The 18,123-nt window shown below is 42.5% G+C and overlaps 3 protein-coding genes and 1 non-coding gene across 5 annotated transcripts; 2 read left to right on the top strand and 2 right to left on the bottom strand.

The window, feature by feature from the left end:
- Nucleotides 1–800: 800 nt before the first annotated feature.
- Nucleotides 801–5,645, bottom strand: Atg101 (autophagy-related protein 101). Its single transcript, XM_070656247.1, has 2 exons — nucleotides 5,435–5,645; nucleotides 801–4,430 (listed from the first exon to the last, which is right to left on the bottom strand). Exon 2 carries the CDS (start codon nucleotides 4,420–4,422, stop codon nucleotides 3,766–3,768), a length of 657 nt encoding a protein of 218 aa, XP_070512348.1. The 5' UTR covers nucleotides 4,423–4,430; nucleotides 5,435–5,645; the 3' UTR covers nucleotides 801–3,765.
- An 815-nt stretch (nucleotides 5,646–6,460) lies between these two features.
- On the bottom strand, nucleotides 6,461–9,468 carry Hlh54f (basic helix-loop-helix domain-containing transcription factor HLH54F). Its single transcript, XM_070656248.1, has 2 exons — nucleotides 9,143–9,468; nucleotides 6,461–8,251 (listed from the first exon to the last, which is right to left on the bottom strand). The coding sequence occupies exons 1-2, from the start codon at nucleotides 9,452–9,454 to the stop codon at nucleotides 8,054–8,056; spliced, it is 510 nt and encodes a 169-aa protein (XP_070512349.1). The 5' UTR covers nucleotides 9,455–9,468; the 3' UTR covers nucleotides 6,461–8,053.
- Nucleotides 9,469–11,500: 2,032 nt separating this feature from the next.
- Yeti (yeti) lies at nucleotides 11,501–14,133 on the top strand. Of its 2 annotated transcripts, none has more exons than XM_070656245.1 (3): nucleotides 11,501–11,635; nucleotides 12,180–12,557; nucleotides 12,675–14,133. In XM_070656245.1, the coding sequence occupies exons 2-3, from the start codon at nucleotides 12,206–12,208 to the stop codon at nucleotides 13,181–13,183; spliced, it is 861 nt and encodes a 286-aa protein (XP_070512346.1). In that variant the 5' UTR covers nucleotides 11,501–11,635; nucleotides 12,180–12,205; the 3' UTR covers nucleotides 13,184–14,133. The 2 variants fall into 2 exon arrangements, with proteins under 2 accessions (XP_070512346.1, XP_070512347.1); XM_070656246.1 differs by lacking the exon at nucleotides 11,501–11,635 and adding an exon at nucleotides 11,663–12,025.
- Nucleotides 14,134–17,531: 3,398 nt separating this feature from the next.
- Nucleotides 17,532–17,694, top strand: LOC139102376 (U1 spliceosomal RNA). Its single transcript, XR_011545688.1, has one exon. It is a non-coding gene; the product is annotated as a U1 spliceosomal RNA (small nuclear RNA).
- Nucleotides 17,695–18,123: the final 429 nt, after the last annotated feature.

Genomic DNA, 18,123 nt, shown 5'->3' on the forward strand with positions numbered 1-18,123 from the left:
TTTAATTGACACGTTAGGTTCCGAGATATAAGCAACAATAGGTGAAATATTTGTTCCTAGATGGTTTCGCGATTTGTCGTGATCCACTTTGTGCCACGTGGCGTTGAGAGCTATGTCAAGGCGGTGGCGGCGGCTAAAAATACTCGAAATTCCAGCAAGTGTTCTCCAGAATCTAATAAAGTTGAAATGAATATATTCTTCACGCGGAGATCCGCAGGCATGATTCAGTATCAGAGGGTAAAGGGGAGAGGGGAAGGGGAGTGATAAAAAGCGGGGGGAGAGATCGGGGTGGGAGGGGGGAGGGTAGAGGTGTCTCTCACATTGGGGTCTTATTGCGGATGAATTCTTTGACTCGCGTATGCTTTCGTCTGCGAATGATGCCGCGAGATATGCGAACTATTTTCAGCTCGTTCAAAAGCGACAAGCAAATATGAGGTTTTCCGCGTCCGAGAAACGCCGAGCGGAATGTCGAAAAATAAGACGGGCGGAAGTCTCGGCGCGATTGATATCCGGAATTGGAGCCCGCGGCGGTTTATTAAGTTAGGTTTCAATTAGAGGCCCTTCGAGAGTTACGGCGGGCGAGGGTACCGCGGCCGGCGTGAAGTTGGAAATAGCGAGACGCAACCGACACGGAATTGTTCTAATTGATTAGTTCTGTAATTCGCAGAAGTTGAGACAAAGCTAATTAGCCTGGAGGAGTTTCGTTTTGAGACGAGGGAGAAAGGAAATTGGAATCCGCAGGTAACTTAAATCTTTACGAACGGAATGGATCGGACCGCGGATCATGAAAAAAAGTCCTATTATAAAATACAGTAATTTATTAATAATTAATCATTTATCGTCAGCGTACTCATCATGATAAATTAAACCTTGCAGATATTTCATCTTCTTCGCTATATACTACACATTTTGTCACATTTGTCTCGCAGCTTATAATATACAGGTCTCGGTTTTATCTATTTTGCTATTTATACATACATATATATATATTATATATATTATAAATATATGTGTATATAGATATATATATAATATATACATATATATTATTTATAATTTATATTTTTATTTATATTTATAACAGCGTGTGGCAATTTGACAAACTCGCAGAACTTTAGTTGTACACGCACACATAGCCAATCGCTCGCTCTTTTGCTTTTTCTCCCTTTCTTTCTTTCTTTCTTTCTTTACTCTCTCTATATAATATGTCATATATATATATTTGCGCACGGTACGCACGCCTCTCTTTGTCATAATGTCACTCATCGTGACTCTACGACGCAACATCTTTTTAACATTTACAATATAATCATTCGCGTCACATCGTACAATTGTAAAAAGTAAAAGCTAAATATATTAGCGCGAGGGAAAGAGACTGGTCGATTTTCTACGCGGAATCGCGGGGAGAGGGCGGCCGTATGTCGACGACAACCGCCTGCGATTTATTTATTGTTTCTTCCCTTTCTTTAGTCGATACTTAGAGGAAGAAAAAAAAAGGAAAAAAAAAAGACTCACTCTAGTAGGATACACTCAATCAATGTACATTCGAGTACGGGACATTCAGCTAAGTCGCGATTGCGCATTAAACTACCCGGAGATTATTCGGCGGAAAGAAAAAAGTAAAGCGCAGCGAGGACGATACATGATTAATCGTTAAATTAACATTACGCTTCTCGTCTACGGTTAATTCGTATGTGCACTACTAACGCGCCGTGATATCTCTTGTTGATTGGTCGTAGGCAAGAATCAGGAACGGACCTCGGAACGCGTGGGGAAAACTCCTTCGGCACGACGTGATTTGATTTGCGGCAATACCCTCCTCTATTTACACCGTACAATATAAATAACGCTTTCGCATTTCACCGTCAGTGCCGAAGATCCTGTGGGCTTGGACGTCGCGTAAGGCCCACAGATATCCGGCATTCACGGCGAACGTCGAATTACAATTGTAATAATAATAAATTCGCGTGCGGCTAGTCATCTATCGAGTCGTTCCGAACATCCGCACCATCCGCCACCGTGGAAATCCTTAAAACGATGTCAACGGCAACACACACGCATTCGTCGCTCACGAAGAATAGAACGAAACCGTCTCGAGTCCGAGAAGGATCACAGATTTGTCTTCTGCGCGTGCGAAAAAGAGAGACTACTCCACTTTTGCGAGATGCGAAAGACGCTTCGAGCTCAATAAATAAGTGACGCTATCGTCCGGCATGTTAGTCTCCTAGCGCGTTCAATTTTTTTTCTCCTATAAAAAATTCGATACGAAGGCACGAAACGTCTGGGAGAAATGTAAACCGTGTAACGGTAATTTTTACTTTTTATTATTATTCCTTTTTTTTTTTTCTTATTTTTCTTTCTTTTTTTTTCTTCTTTCTTTTCGTGCGGTTCTTTCGTATCACCCGTTGCGCTTCGATATTGCGGGCGTTGGCTTAACGATAAACTGTTAACTTATTGTACAATTTGATTGTTATAAATTAAGACCGACGAAGGAAATAATAATAATATAATAAATTGTATTTGCTAATCTGCATACACGTAAACGCCACCTACGTCGCGTATTATCACTCGTGAAAATAAATAACAATCGCTTCCACGCATACACCATAATTATAATAAACACTCTGCCCTTCCGCACATTTAACACTAGGTACGACCCGGTCGGTACGCAATATCCGCATTACGAAATCCGGTATCGGACGATCGGAAATCAGCGTTAAATTTACGATGAAAATAACTGCGGGCTTGTGTGCGAGCGTGCGTGTACACAATGCAACGCCACGTGTGTGTGAATGTATGTATAACGCGTGTATATGTATATATGTACATGTGCGGAATAATCCAAGCGTCTTGTGATTGCCAAAAATCTTTAGGATAGCTATATATACTTTCAATGTTAGTAGCTGAAAAAACAGAGTGTAGTTAACGCCAAGTACAACCGTCGTGTAGTCGGAGGAGTTTGTCAAGGAGTAAGTTACAATTACTTTTAAGATTCAGTGTTCTCTACTGGATATTAAAGAATCCGAAGACATCTCGTCCTTTAACTGTGGACTCGAAGTTAATCCCGCGTCCTTAATCTAAATCAAATCGTTCCGCTCAGCGCGAGAATTTTGTTTCGTTTAATCTACTAAAGGAAATCACGCTCGAGTCTATTCTACGGTATACATAGCGTTGAAAACGAGTGAGAAGCGAGAGAGGAACATAACGCTCTGCCGCGGCGACCCCGCGGCGACTTAAGTAGTGAAAGTTAGGAGATAAAACATTGTATAAAACGCGACTAATGTGATCCTGCTAAAATTATGCAACAAGCGTTCATAGTAAAGTACAAAAGAAGCAAGTGTCACAGTGTCGTGTTCATTTGTACTATGTAGAGACGTTAGAGACACAGAGCAGCGAAATTCTCTGCGGCGTACGCAGTTATCGTTTACGGTTTAATTACGAAATTCGTTCGAGCCTGCTGCGGGCCAAAGTACTTTTGATAGTTTTCGCCGTGGGCGAGATAAAAGATTCGGGACATTCCGCTTTCTTTCTCACAGAAATTTAGCATCTTTATCGAAAAATTTATAATAATGTCTATATGTATATATACATATATAGCAGATTAGAGTCACTAACGGGATGACGGAGAATCTAAAAATTACTTTGTGCAATGCGGAAACGTAACGTGAACGAGACAAAAAAAAAAGAAAACTGCATTTTGATGACTCTAGCAAGCTATACGAATGCACTAACGTGTGAAAAGTTTCGCGCCATACATTACAACGACTAAATGGATAGCGTTTCGCGGATCAGTTTCTTCATGGTGTTGCCCATCGTAGTGGTCGACGGACTAGAGGTCGTGAAGGACAACTTGAAAAGATACGGCTGTATGTCCGGATATGAGGTATCGAAGATCAGATCCAGCTCGGCCTGACTCGGCACTTTCGGGATGTAGTCGTGCCGGTTCATGACCTCGGTGATGTAGAGGATTTTGTCGGTCAGCAGATCACCCACTTTTTCGCGGCATATCTGCCGTTCGTGCTCGGTCGCCAGTTTAATGAGTTCGAGACGCACAGTCCACACTTCCCACGGTATGCACTCGGGCTGGAACGGCCAGCGGCTCTTCTTCCTTTGGAAGAACTCCAGGGATATCTGGCCGGAGCCCGGGCTGTCAGTAGAGCGCAGCGCCTCCGAGAAGCCCGATATCTCGCGCTTCAGGGTCTGGTCGAGGTGCACGGACGAGCAGCATACGTAAGTGAAGTCGATGAAGTCGCAGTCGACGTCCTGGTAGCCCACGGTGCCCACCGAATAGCTGCCCTCCTGTTTGTACTTGAACTTGCCGAGGCTCCGATGAAATAACACGCTGTGGAAGATGCTCGCCACCGCCTCGTCCACCTGGCGTCCCTCCATGCTCAATTCGAACAGCTGCGTTCTGGCGTTCATAGCGATATCTGAAAAACATAGATCTGATAATTTTATATGAACCAACATTAATGTATACACAACAGAATAATCTTAGGGATAATCATACAAGAATAATGAGTCATAAAAAAAAAAAAAAGAAAAAAAAAAATTATAGGATTAGATAAGCTGTCCAGAGATACACTAGTCGCTCTGCATTCACACCAAACTTTAGATTATTCTCGCTCGTGACGTCGTTTCTACCTTTGTGCTTGACAAATGAAGGAAAATAAAATGACGTCACAAGTGAGAATTATCCGAAACAACTAATGAAACAATGTGTGTCTATTTCACAAGCGGGATGGAAAAGAAAGCACAAAGGAATGATTCACAATAGTGCGCTCTATATCTTCGACTCACGCGAATAAAATAGAAGATCGACGACAAAAGCCTAAACGTTTCCGCAAATGATCGAAATGTTCGTCGAGTCATCGTAATTTAAGCGACGCAACGGTAACTTTTATCGGCCACGCTAATATTCGACACTATCGGTGCGAGCCAGCGAACCTAACCTCGAATTTTCAAGAAACGGAAGTGCACGCGCGACACGTTGATGCACGTGGAAGAGCAACGTAGATTCGAGGTAGAAAAAAAAAAAGATTCTGCGACCGATCGCGGTTTTTAAAACGTCGGGTGGGTGAGAAAAAAAAAAAAAGAAAAATTAACAAACGTTACCGAGATAGCGGTGTAAAGTTGGCCCCTTAACATCGAAACTTAAATAACGATCATCGTTCGATTGGCGTTCGCTCGACGATATTTTAGCAGTGAACTACCTCCGTTTGCAGTCGAAACTAAAAGGTTTTTCAACGGTCAAGTGCCGGGGACCAACTTTACGCCGCTCAGCGGGACACGCATTTGCCGCCTCGTCCGCTCGTCCCGTCTCTTTTCAACTCGTTCACAATGTGCATTATATTACGGCGCGGGCCCGAGCTTGGGTATCGTCAACGGTATTTCGTAAGTCCCCTGTCACTCTGTGAAGTTCGCCGACACTCACTTTTCTCGCCGACTTGACTTGGACACTACCACCGTCGTCTCCAGATCCGTAACCTAGCCCCGGCCGTTCTCGTTCCGGTTCTTCTCGTTGTCCCCGTGCCGCGCGACAGCGGATACAGCTAGTTTAGTCTCTCTCGCCGTCGACTGGATTACCGTCGTCGCGGTGCCCGTTGTCCTTTTCCATCGAGTCTGCTTTATTTTCGCGCGTCCGCTCTCGTCTCTCCCGACGGCCGAGCGTGAGTACGAGAGCTCTGCCAGCGCGTACGATACACCGAGCGGACTCGCGGCGAGCTTCAAGTCGGACCTCGGGGAATCGTCGAGTACGCGCGGCACCAGCCCCGCCGTCCACGCCGGGTCGTCGTCGTCGTCGTCGTCGTTATCGTCGTCGTCGCCGTCACGTCGCCGTCACGTTCTCGTCACGTCGCTCTCGCGCCAGAGTCGCCCCGTCGCCCTGCTCACCCGTCGAGCATCCTGCGTCGTCGCCGACCGGTTCGGACGACGGGAAGCCAGACGAAACGTCGCGGCCGCACGCCCCACGTCCTCTCGACGGCAACTAGCACGGCCAGCGGGTCCGCTCCACACGGGTTTGTGGGTAAACAACAGCTGTGCTCGCGGCACACGCCATCTTGACGCCGCGCCGCTGGCCGACTTGACTCGGACACTTGAGGTCTGCGAAGACTCCCCCACACTCGGTCCACTCTCGAGCGACAGACGGGCTTTCTCTTACCCCAGAAGAGGAAGACTATAACGCGAGCGCGCGATCAGTCTACGCGCCCCTCAGCTGCGTTCCTTCCGTCTTTTCTGCCTCTCTAACTCTCGGGATCACTCGTTAGCGCTACATCATGAAACCGCGCGGCGTATACCACCACGTACAAAACGGCACACGTTCGTGGATGGATCGATCGACGTCTCGCGTCAGGGCCGAACAGTCCGACACTGCTGGCTAAGCCTCCCACTCCGTCGCCTTCTGGTACTATTCCGATCGACGACGTAGGTACGCTGGTTTTAGCCGAACCGGCAGCACTAGTTCATCGCCCAGCCTCCTCTCTCAGCATTGTAAAGAGCGAGACAAGCTCTGAGCCAGCGCGGTAGGTTCGGCTGAAAGAAACCGACCCGATGATGCGCTGTGCATCCAATGACTGCGTGCAGAGTGCGTGAGATCGGCGTTACGTCGTCGCGGATCACAATTCACATCACACGTGCGCAGTTGCGGTGGGCAAAAGGCGCGAAACGACCTCGCTTTCTTAGATAAGGACGCCTCAAAAACCGAGAGCTCTCGGTAAGGACGAGAGGCGATTAGATTTCTATACATTTCCCGGCTGAGTTTTATAATTCAACTTCCCTTTTTTTTATCGCGCGCGACTTTATGATCGTTCATTGAACGTCGCCGAAATTATACTTGATAAAGTAAGAAATATGTTGTTTTAAATATGTAGAAATAATTTCTGTTTAAAAAGTTTTTTTTTTCTTTTTTTGTCGAGCAGCGACTTTCGGTGATTACACGTTTTGAACATATAGCAAGCGAAAATAATGCGATGGAAATTGTTAAGGATGTTCGAAAAAGATCAGCGAGAGAGAAAAAAAAGAGGAGAAAAAAAGAAAAGAAAAAAAAAAAGAAGAAAAGAAAACCGTCACTTCTCGTTTATAAATTCTTAAGTCCAATGTATGTTGTCGCAGAGACGTTCAGCGATACGTTTAGTGCTGGTCGATTTGTCGCCCGTGTGGGATATATTATTTTAGTATTAGGTTTACACAAAAGGCCCTTCGTGCTGTTTATTTAACTTGAACTTCTTTTATCCTTCTAATCTTACCGCGGACTTCCTCTCTGCTGTTCCGGATACCAATCGGCGTTTTTTCAAGAAAAAAAAAAAAAAAAATTCCGATTTTTTATTATTTTTTTTTCTTTTTCTCTCTCTTTTCAGAAAGAACACATTTACACAAGTATAACATAAAATAATCATTAACTTAAACTAATATAATATTGTATTAAATAATACAAGAAAAGTTCTTGAAAATCTTAAAAACATGTTTATTGGACTAGTCAACATGTTTTGGTATCAATTACAATTATAATATTACGTGATATTGCAGTAATTAAATGAGACAAGGAAATAGCTTCTTCCTAAATGTTCTTTGTGATAGATATGGAATGAAAAAAAAAAAAAAGAAAAAAAACGAGAGCCTTAGATTACTGAATTCTCACTACTTTTTTCTCTTCATAAAATTCAAACAAGAATTATTAATCGAGTTCCACTCGCATTAATTGTTTGATTCAGTCTATTAATAATCTTCGAGATAAATTATGTCTATAATACGCGAGAATAAAAAAGAAATAGAAAAAAAAAAGTGTGCACATGAGTAAGATACGAATGTCTGCCGTTTCCTTGTCGCATAAAAGTGAAGATGCAAATGTCGTAATATTAATATACATAAAGATAATACATAAAGATTAAGTCAATAAATACTAAAGGCACTTTTGGAATAAATAAGGCATGAATGCGCGACAACGAGATTGTCGTAGCGTAACTCAGTTGGTGGTCATTCCTCGTAGATATCACTCGATGGAGTTAAGCTGTGATCGGATTGTCAGAAGTTTCTTTCCCCTTTTTTTTTCTTTTCGTTAGTAATAAGAGAACTGTTGCTCTTGATTATGGCGCGCGGGCGCACCCTGATGACCTGAATGATGGAAGTTTTGGATATCGTGAGGCGTTTGTTGGCCTCGATACTGATTACAGCTCGAAGACGTCGAGGAGGACACGTTGCAACTGTTATTCGTGAGCGTGGCTGCGTTGTTACTTTGAATAGCGAATGGCCATGACTGTAATTAAAATTAATTTATAAATCGCATTATCGAGTCGAATTTAAATGGAATTGCGACGCGCGTTACGGCCGCTTTAAATATGCTAAAATTGAACCCTTTGAAAAATGGAAATGGGGAAGACTCGAGAGAGTACTTCGGCACTCGACATAGCTCAGCTTGAAAGATTCGGAAGTATGAACTTTTTCGAATTAATAGATTTGCTTGAAATAATTTTTAAGAGGCGATTTTTTTTTCTTTGATCAGCCGCGGAAACGGGAAACGCCAAACTAACTATTTCGCTGGCGGAAAACGGGTACGCTTCTTCAAACAACGAAACTATCTTAGAATTAATGGTGGCAAAGGGTGGGTGGAAGGTTTTGGAGTGATTCGATCCACCTGGACAGACATAAACAGAGTAGATGACTGCGAAGACGGCGCTCGCGAGTCCGAGTGGATCCACCTGGTCTCTGTGTTATTTTACGGAATCGTTATCAAGTCGAAAGTCTGATTGTAAAAGCCAGAAGTAGTTCGGAAATAGCTCACCTTCTGAATCTTTTTATCTTTTTTAATATCAGACGAGTATAAAGAAAAGAAAAAAAAAGAAAAAATAGCTCAAATAGAACATTATCCTGGCCCTTTTATTTCTTTCTGCTTTACATGATACTTAATGTGCCAATTTTAAAACATATTTATCTATAAAAATTCTTTTTTTACTTTATAATTGTTTGAAAGAAAAAATGAAAAAAAAACCCCAAACGAGAAAAGGATTCTAAAAAATTCTATCTTTTGAAAATCGTACCGGATTACGTCGGTCCAGCCTTCCGTTTCAGCGCCAACGTTACTTGAACGTGATTAGTTCCTCGGAAATTTTAAAGTCCTAATTTAACAGGAATAGGGATGAATATTTACCAGAGCTAGCGATAAGGATTTAGTAGTTTCGGGATGGGCTTCGCCGTCGTCTCGAAGCACAGCTCGCAGATGAGCGATGTACGTAGCCGCCAAGCGCAGCGTATCTAGTTTGCTTAACTTGCTGTCGGCTGGAATCCACGGCAGGGTCGTTTTCAGTTTGCAAAATGCTTTGCTCAAAATTCGCATCCTCGCACGTTCCCTGGCGTTGGCCGCGTTTCGCGGCGCACGTCCGTCCGCGTCGTCCTTCATGTACTTTTCCTCGGAAGGATACTCGTCCAACGACGAAACCGAGGCGCATCGCTTTCGAGGCATTCTGCTGCATCAATAACAGCCGTTGTTAATTAGTCAATTACGCGGCGCTATCGAAAATTTAAAGATAAACAATTGTCAGCAATTAAGGCTTTTTAAAAATTGTGAAAATTATCTTACTTAAAAAAGAGAGAGAGAGAAAAAGAGAGATTGAGCACGAGCAGCTTCCTTTGTCAATTCGTCAAAGTTCTTTTAATGTCACACGCTATTTTAAACACAAAAAGATTTCGATATATAAATCTTTTTTTTTTTTTAATCACATATTCGAAGAACATAATCACACAAAAATGTTTGATATGCAAAAACGCGAGAGGTCCGTCCTCCGAAATAACGAAATGCTGCAGATCGCCCGTTTAATTCTTTAAAATCGCAATAATTAATTCGATTAATTTCAGACAAAGACCAAAGATCTATAAGTGCAAAGTTCCACGGTAGAGAATCGCGCAGAAAACGTTGGTTTTTTTTTTCTTCTTTTTTTTTAATGACTGCACTTGGATCGTCGATTATCGTCGTCACTCGCGTTAGAATGATACAAATTACAGTTGCATATTTAATGAAACTTTGCTCGATACCTGTAGTCGACTGTTTCCTTTCTTTTATTCGCTAATCGCGCGAGAAAATCTATCGGCGAAGCGTCACTGCGGATCGCGTTTGCGGCAACTAATTGCTCGTCAGTGTTCTCGAAGGTAAACGCCGAAAGATGAACCGGGAGGAGCATTAACACGAACCGGGGCCAAAATGAGACGGGCAGAAAATGTGTTCGTTGGAGGGATGCGGTGATTTGGGACGTCCTGAAAACCAGGCGGAGCTTTCGAGCATTAGTCGCCCGTCTCATTCGCCTCATCTCGTTTTCCAAGACGCTGCTCGATCCAATCCGCGAGAACGCCGCGGCATTTGTGGCCACCTGGTACATCCTTCCTGGTTTTTCCTCCTTTCCTGCCGTCCTCTTTTTCTCGACTTCCCTAGAAAGCGCACGGGAAGATGAAATTAAGACCTGCGTATCCGGCGTTGGTTTTAATTTAGAAATCATTGCCGCGCGCTTACGATTTTTCTATTCGCGCCAGTCGCCTGTCCGTTCAAGATCGATCGATCAAGACCGGTGATTTCGATTGCGACGGAACTGTTAGGGAACTGCAAGAAGTTTCACGTTTTTGAATAGCGTATAATTATTTCTTTAGCGTGTAATAAGACTTTCTTTTTTCTTTTTTTTTTTTTTTTAAATTTGTGACAAGTTTCTCGATGACTATAATTAATATTTTCTCCGTGTACGTACATGCATACTCGTTCGTATCTCCTTGCACCCATTCATTTGGACTGTCGCCGCGAGAGGAAGGGTCGGCTGATCCATAATCCATCGCAAATCCCCCGTCAACCGGCAGTCACCCGTTTCGTCGAAATTAGGATTCGAAATGGATCCTGTAATATGAGGTTTGCGGTGACCCCTGCGGTGATCCTACTTAGGACACTGAAGAAGGCGTTAAATTATTGCTCGACAAATTCGTGAAAGATGCCCGGCAATCCGACACTCCTCCGCCCTTTTCTCGCTAACGTGTCTCGTGTAGTCGTTCAAGGGATTTGTAACTAATCGTGAATAAACGCCAGGGTACTTAACACCCTCTTCGCGTGAAAAGGAACGTCGAAATATCAGATTCTGTGACTCGTGTCACGTCCCTTCCTAGACTCGATGTTAAATTTATCGAGTAAGAAAAAAAAAAAGAACGAAAAGAAAAAGTAAGACAACGACAGAAATAATTCCGATAGATCGTTGGAATAGAATTTGATACTAACCGTAGCTGCGAAAGGGGCTCGAGCCGAGTTCGCACATTTGACGCAAACTTCACGCAACAGCTGTTACCGCGCGGCCTGTATTTCCCCGTCTCGCTTTTAGATGGCGCCAGAGGTGTCGATAACGCGACGGATAATGTGCGATATTTGCCAGACGGACGGCATTTGCGCGAGCTGAGCTCGAGTGGAGGTGGACCGAGTCGAGTGCGTCGCAAGTTGCCGTGGCCCGTTTCTTCTCCGAGGTGTTCCTCGCGGATTTCTCGCCCGGGAAGGTGCTCTACGCCCGGTACGTGCGCGGACTGAATCGATCCAGGGCCTGGTCGACGGTTCATGAACGCGGCGACGATAAACGCCGGGATCCGTCGCCGCCGCGTCCCGATGTAACGACATTTCCGGAAGGTAAGCCGACGTCCGCTCGCGGAATTTTTGGCACCTACCCGCAACGCCATTCAAACGAACGTGAGTCACGAAGTCGCGTTTGGACGTCCAGCGTCCCGGCTCGGCCGGAAATCGATCCGTACCCTCAGCTCGATCGTAGAGGTTAAGTTTCACCCAGCGTGTTGAAAAAGAAACGCGGTAATTCGGGGAAATTTTTCATTTGCGTGGCACCTTATCGGCGGTCGCATCCGATACTTTTATTTGAATGTTCAACAAAGGAACGTCGGTGTTGAACGTAATTGATATTTATTTGTGGGATATTGCGGTTTTGTACCGAGCAGGGTGAAATTAGATTTAATTTTAGTTATTAATTGAATATTAATTACTATTTATGGTATCTAATATTATATGGTAAGTTTGAAATTATAAAATAAAAGTGGAGAAAATAATTCTTGCATATTTAATGGAAATGTGAAGGAAAAGAAAAGAAAAAAAAAACTATTAAATTACAGAAATTTAAAGTATATTTTATAAGAAGTACATATATACTTTAACCATTTTCCAGATATTTTCTACAATTTAAACATAAACATGTCAGAAGAACATCAGTTGCCTTCTGATTCAGATGAAGATGATGAAGATTATGTTCCTGATGGTGTTGACAGCGATCCTGTATCTGAAGTAGAATCAGAAGGTGATGCTGAGAGTGGTCCAGAAGATGAAAATGATGAGAATAAAAGGGAGACTAAACGAAAGAAGGGTACTAAGAGATCTAAAAGTCAGAAGAACAAGAGGGCGAAGTGTAAAAGAACTTTAGATAAGGTGAAAGTATCGGAAGAAGAAAATAAGGAGGAAGAAAAATGTAAAGAGAAAAAGGAGCTTACTGAGGAAGAAGAAAAAAAAAGGGCTGATTCTCTTTGGGCTGATTTCATGAAGGATACAGGTAAAAACTTAAACCAAATTAGATTAATATAATACTTAAAGAAACTTAAACGTAAAAAAAAATTATTTAAAAAAATTAAACATAAAAATATTTAATATACTTTTATATTCTTTACAGCGGTGGAAAAATCGAAGCCACAAAATTTAATCAGCAAGTCGAACGAGAGATCGCTACCGATTCAAAAGCCAAAGGCCCAAGAGAAGGTTAAGATAACTAAGGTTTTCGAATTTGCCGGCGAAGAAGTGAAAGTCGAGAAAGAAGTAGCAGTCGATTCCGCGGAGGCCAGATTGTCAGCTTCCGCGGCCGAAAAATCCGTCGAGAAACCGTCGGAGTCCGTATCTCCCACGGTCAAAGAAAGTAGACGAGGTGGTAGGCGTGTTGGTTTAGGTGGTATTTCTTCGGTTCTTGGACAGATAGGGAAAAAGCCAAAAATTAGTACGTTAGAAAAGTCTAAATTAGATTGGGATAATTTCAAAAAGCAGGAAAACATTGAGGAGGAAATTAATACTCATAACAAAGGCAAGGATGGTTACTTAGAGCGGCAAGATTTTTTGCAGAGATCAGATTTACGGCAGTTCGAAATCGAGAAACAGTTACGGAACTCTAGCAGGCGTAGCACGCGATGAATTTGTATTTCCTCGTTTCTGGACGTCTCTCTTTTTTGAGATGGAGACGCTGGGATAATGATACCGTGGTAGGAAGATATTTACTCGCCGATTTGCCAAACTCGAACGCTTGTTGCACACGTTTAGCCTAATTTATTCGCGAGTTTCCGCGCTACATTTTGCGTAATATGGAGTATTGTCTCGTTCGGCTCGACGACGCGTAGACCACGCTAGAGATCAATGGTTTCTTCGAAGAAGGGCCGGTCATTCCAGTGTTTTAAGACTTTTCTCACACGTACGTAATGTAATAGCTTAATTTACTCTCAGCGAGCCTTCGTCTCGGCCTGACGACCGCACAGAACTTCGCATCGAAGCAGGTTGTTCGAAGCTATCGAAGCTTCTCGGAAAGATCGTGTTCATGCATGGTGCATGTTCGCAAACTATTTTTTTATTTTATTTCAGTGGGACGCTATACGTTTGTATGTGTAGTATTAATATACGCGACATCCTAATAATAGTAATTAATTGAACGTTACGAGTGAATACGAAAGAATATGTGTTTTAGATATTATAACAAATGATGACATAATAACATTGACCTCATTCATGACCACTGCCTCTGGCACCGTATATGTGGATTATTATATTTATAAATGGACCTTGTAATTGATAGATTATTATGTTGAACAGTTGAAGCGGATTTTGTATCGTCAGCTATGTCTTGAATTGTTATATAGAAAAATAATACAATACACGTAAAACACATAAAGTTACTTTCATGTAACGTATTAGGTAGCAACATAATACATAAGTATACTCGATATCCAATTAGCCATCTTCGATTCAGCTCAGGTTACAGTCTCCTCGAATATATCGAATTTGAGATACATTTTAGTGTAACTTCACACAAGGACTGCTTTACATTTGTGAACTCTTTAATAATATTGCGGAATAAATTGTTGGATAGAGAAGCGGTGGTGTAATATTTTTCAAAGTATCGAGATTTACAACCGACCCTAACAATATAAACTTCGTACTTTCCTAGAAATTAATTAAAGTTAATTTTTATTAGGAAAAAAAAAAAAAATACACGACTATACCAATAGAGTATTTAAAAATATTTTCCACTATTTGGAGTATCAATCCAGCCGTAGCAATTAGATCACCGTCGTCTCGCTATCAATCTAATTATGCGAGCACCAAATCCGTCGGTTCCTTTGCGAACAATATTTAATCCTCTAATAATCACGTTCCGTTCTTCCCTGCAAATTTCGATAATCAAATAGAAGCTGTTAACGTATCGCCGCGCCTTATATAAGAAATATAAACGTGCTAACTTCGGTTTTGCCGGCGATAATTTGCTCGAACACTCGAGCACAGATTTCCTCTCGCTGGTCGACGGGTCTGCGGCGCGTCCATCTGCCTGCGTGCCTTTCTTTAGAATACTTTTGCGCGTCGCTCGTTTCGCCTCTTTTTGCCCGTCCTGTAAAAAGTCGAGCACTCGCGTCGGCGTCGTTCTAATTTAAAGGGTCGACCCCCGAGATTTTTGTAACATCATTGTATTAACTTTAGCGAAGTCGCGCCCGTGACGCGATGGGATTTCACGAGACGACGAGCGTTCGCAAGCTCTCGGCTCGTCCGGGCTACGACCTCGCACACAGGCGCAAAGCGTCGCGAGGCAGTCGTGCCTCGGTCGATTGGTTTCTCTTTTCAAAGCCTTTTTACGTCGGCGACGCGATCTTTTCCTCCGTCCCTCGCTCCTCTCCGCAGAAGCGCTCCGCGGACTTTTGTGCCCATGCGAATTTCCCCTCCGAGTGCCACGAGGCTCTGCTAAAAATTCACGAACGAACAATGAGAGTCCTCCGTCACGTCACACCAGATTCCTTCTTCCTTTTCTTTTTTTTTCTTTTTCTTTTTTTTTTTGTTTTCGACATATCTTACCGTTACTTTCGCGGCAGGTACATGTTCGCTCTCTATAATCCTGGGAACCGCCAGGTACTTGCACGAACGTGTTTGACTCCGCGTTTATCGTGCTGAGCATAATTTAAATAAATTCGACGAAGTCATCGCGCTTCGGCATCGAGGACGTAATCAATTTTTAATTTTATTCGTTTATGGATAAGGCGCGTTAATCGTCGTGCTTAGAATAATTATTTTGCGTATGCTGATATTAAAAAAAAAAAAGAAAAAAGAAATGCGCCTGGATATTTTATTTCGTTACTTTATATGTTTGTACTTTGATTATTTTTTTTAATATTAATATTGCCTAACGGTAGTAGACGTTAATACGTAGGAAATATTAATGGACCGGGATGTTTAACGTTTAATGTCGCGTGCATGTTATTCATGTCTAGAAAGGAATCTAGTTGAGTCAGTAAGCCGGTACGTAGGATTCTCGGGAATGTGAGGAAAGCAAGGTCGAAATTATGAGGAAAGAATTTTGCAGTGTTACTGAATATTGAATTTACTGTCTGGATTCTCACCGCAACTTTCGTAACGAGTGTGTTACAGCTGTACTTTCGGAAACTGACCGCGACGCCTGGCATTTCTTGCTGAAATAAATCTCAAGCTAATTAAAAATATAAGTAAAACTTCTCTGAAACAATTGTAATTTTTTTTTTTTGTTTTTTTTTTCAAGCTACGTGATTAATTTTTATATTTTTTAACACTGCCGGGGGATTAATTTATTATTGATTAATACTTCCTGCAATTTCTTGACTCGTGTAGTGGTGACGTTTTTGAATTTTTCGAGCCATGCCTGGAAGTTTTCGACTTCGTGCGCTTCTTTTTCTTTCGCGAGGCGATAGAATTGTCCAAGGAACTTCGACGTGACGTTGACGGCGGGGTCTGGTCTTTCTCGGTGTTCTCGTATTTATGGCTGCTATCAGCGGCAAAGAAAATACCTTTTCAGGCGAAGAGCACGGAGGAACGAATGTTGAACCGTGTATACGCCGCGGCTTTATCGTAAAACGCGGCATTTCATGAAGATCCTGCTCGGTGACGCGGCATTTCCTAAAGAATCCAACTGCGACCGTCGGCTTTCTTTTCACGAAGTGACTGGAGGATCCTCGCGAGATGCTGCGATTCGTGACAAGCTTACAAGAGACGTGCGTGTTCCCGGAGGGGATGAGTAATCCGCAGAGTCATTTGAGTTTAGCGAACCCACAAACTTAAGTTTAATACGAAGCGAACACGATCGTACGCGTTTACAAAGGCACATTTCTTATTCATTCACGTATGAATTTTTCCATGCAAACGATAATGCGACGAATATTAAGACCCCCCCGCCCACACACCGCGGACATTTTTTTTTTAATCGTAACGTCAGAAACCAGAATCGCAGTCTCTCTCTCTCAATTTTCGTTATCAATTTTTGATTAACCTGCGCGCATGGCATAAATGTATATATTTCGATTTATTTCGTGCCCGACTTCAATTAATTGAATTTATTAATTTTCTTCCACGTTTTCGCGATTATTGTGCAGCAAATTTCTTTCTAATGACGACGTTTCTTATCACGTAGGTATTTTTCTGATAATAATTATTATTTAATATAATCATTGAATATTTTAACGTGCTCTTCTATATGCTCGCGTGTGTTAAATGCGAATGGCTTTAACTTCCCGAGGCCAATGACGCCTATTCGCTTTTGATAATTCGCGGTTACGCTCGTGATGCGTATCGAACGCATCCTCGCCCGCGCGTTGCAGCTTGCAATATCGACGCCAGACTGGCGGGCTGTTAGTCCGCGGCCTTGCCATCGGCGATTTATTCACCGATCGGAATATTTTACCGAGATGTTTCTTCCTCCGGGGCACTCTTTGCTTCCATTCCGTATCGCGGGAACGCCATTGCCCTTTCGCGGCTCTCCAATTCACATAACATCGCAAGACTTTTTTTTTTTTTCTTTAACGTAAAAGAAAGAATTATTTTTAAAAAAAGTATTATATGAATAAAATTTATAATACACGCATAGACGAACGTACGTACATTTCGCGTACATTTAAATTATATTGTAACAATATTTTATATAAATAATATTCATATAATATATACATTTATTTATTCACGTATAATTTTTTTTTTCTTTTTTATTCTGTAAATTATTCTCGTCTCACGTTTGTATGCGATTTAAAATACTTTCGGAGTTTCTTTCGGCCAGTATTCTAAGAGCCCCTGTAACATCTGTTACCTTCCATTCAAACTTCCACCACCTCTCCAGAAACGCACCCTTCCGAAGCTGTGCCGGGCAAGCACCCAGACCATTAGTTGAAATATTTAACGCTACGTCGCGTGGTACTTGCGAATCTTTCTCGTATTTAAGATTCAACGCCGGAGCGTATAAAGAGACGGAAGGAAAGTGATCGGCATACTTACCTGGCGTAGAGGATACCGTGATCACTAAGGCGGTTCCTCCAGGTTGAGGCTCTTCCATTGCACTACGGTTAGGGCTGACCCCTGCGAATATCCCTAAAGTGGATATCTCGTGCGTAAAATTTTTGATAGTCGGGACTGCGTTCGCGCTCTCCCGGAATAATCTTATCTACAAAAGTAAATATCTAGCAAGCTGACGTAAAAGCTATTTCTTAAACTTTCTCGGGTGCGATAATAATTTGTAACCATTTCTGGCGGAAGCAGGTGCTCCATTTTTCTGAGACTGGGCTAATTTAGAGTCTTTTTTTTTTTTTTAAAGAATGGACTGTGATTAATAATTAATCCAGGGGCAATTAAGAATGCTGTTAAGATCACGCGGTCCAATTTCTTTCGGCTGAACTGGCGCTAGTTTGGAGATTATATTTTTTTTTTCTCTCCCTCGTCTGCACCGGAAGGAGATAAATAACCTCTGAACTAGTATCCTTTATTACTATATTACATCCAGTTGAGCCTGTCCGGCCGAAAGGGACAGGTCTGCCCGGTTTCTTCCTCGCGAACATTTCTGCATAGGACTCTTATTTTTAAAG

The sequence above is a fragment of the Cardiocondyla obscurior genome, linkage group LG04, assembly GCF_019399895.1.
Source record: "Cardiocondyla obscurior isolate alpha-2009 linkage group LG04, Cobs3.1, whole genome shotgun sequence".
Taxonomy (NCBI): domain Eukaryota; kingdom Metazoa; phylum Arthropoda; class Insecta; order Hymenoptera; family Formicidae; genus Cardiocondyla; species Cardiocondyla obscurior.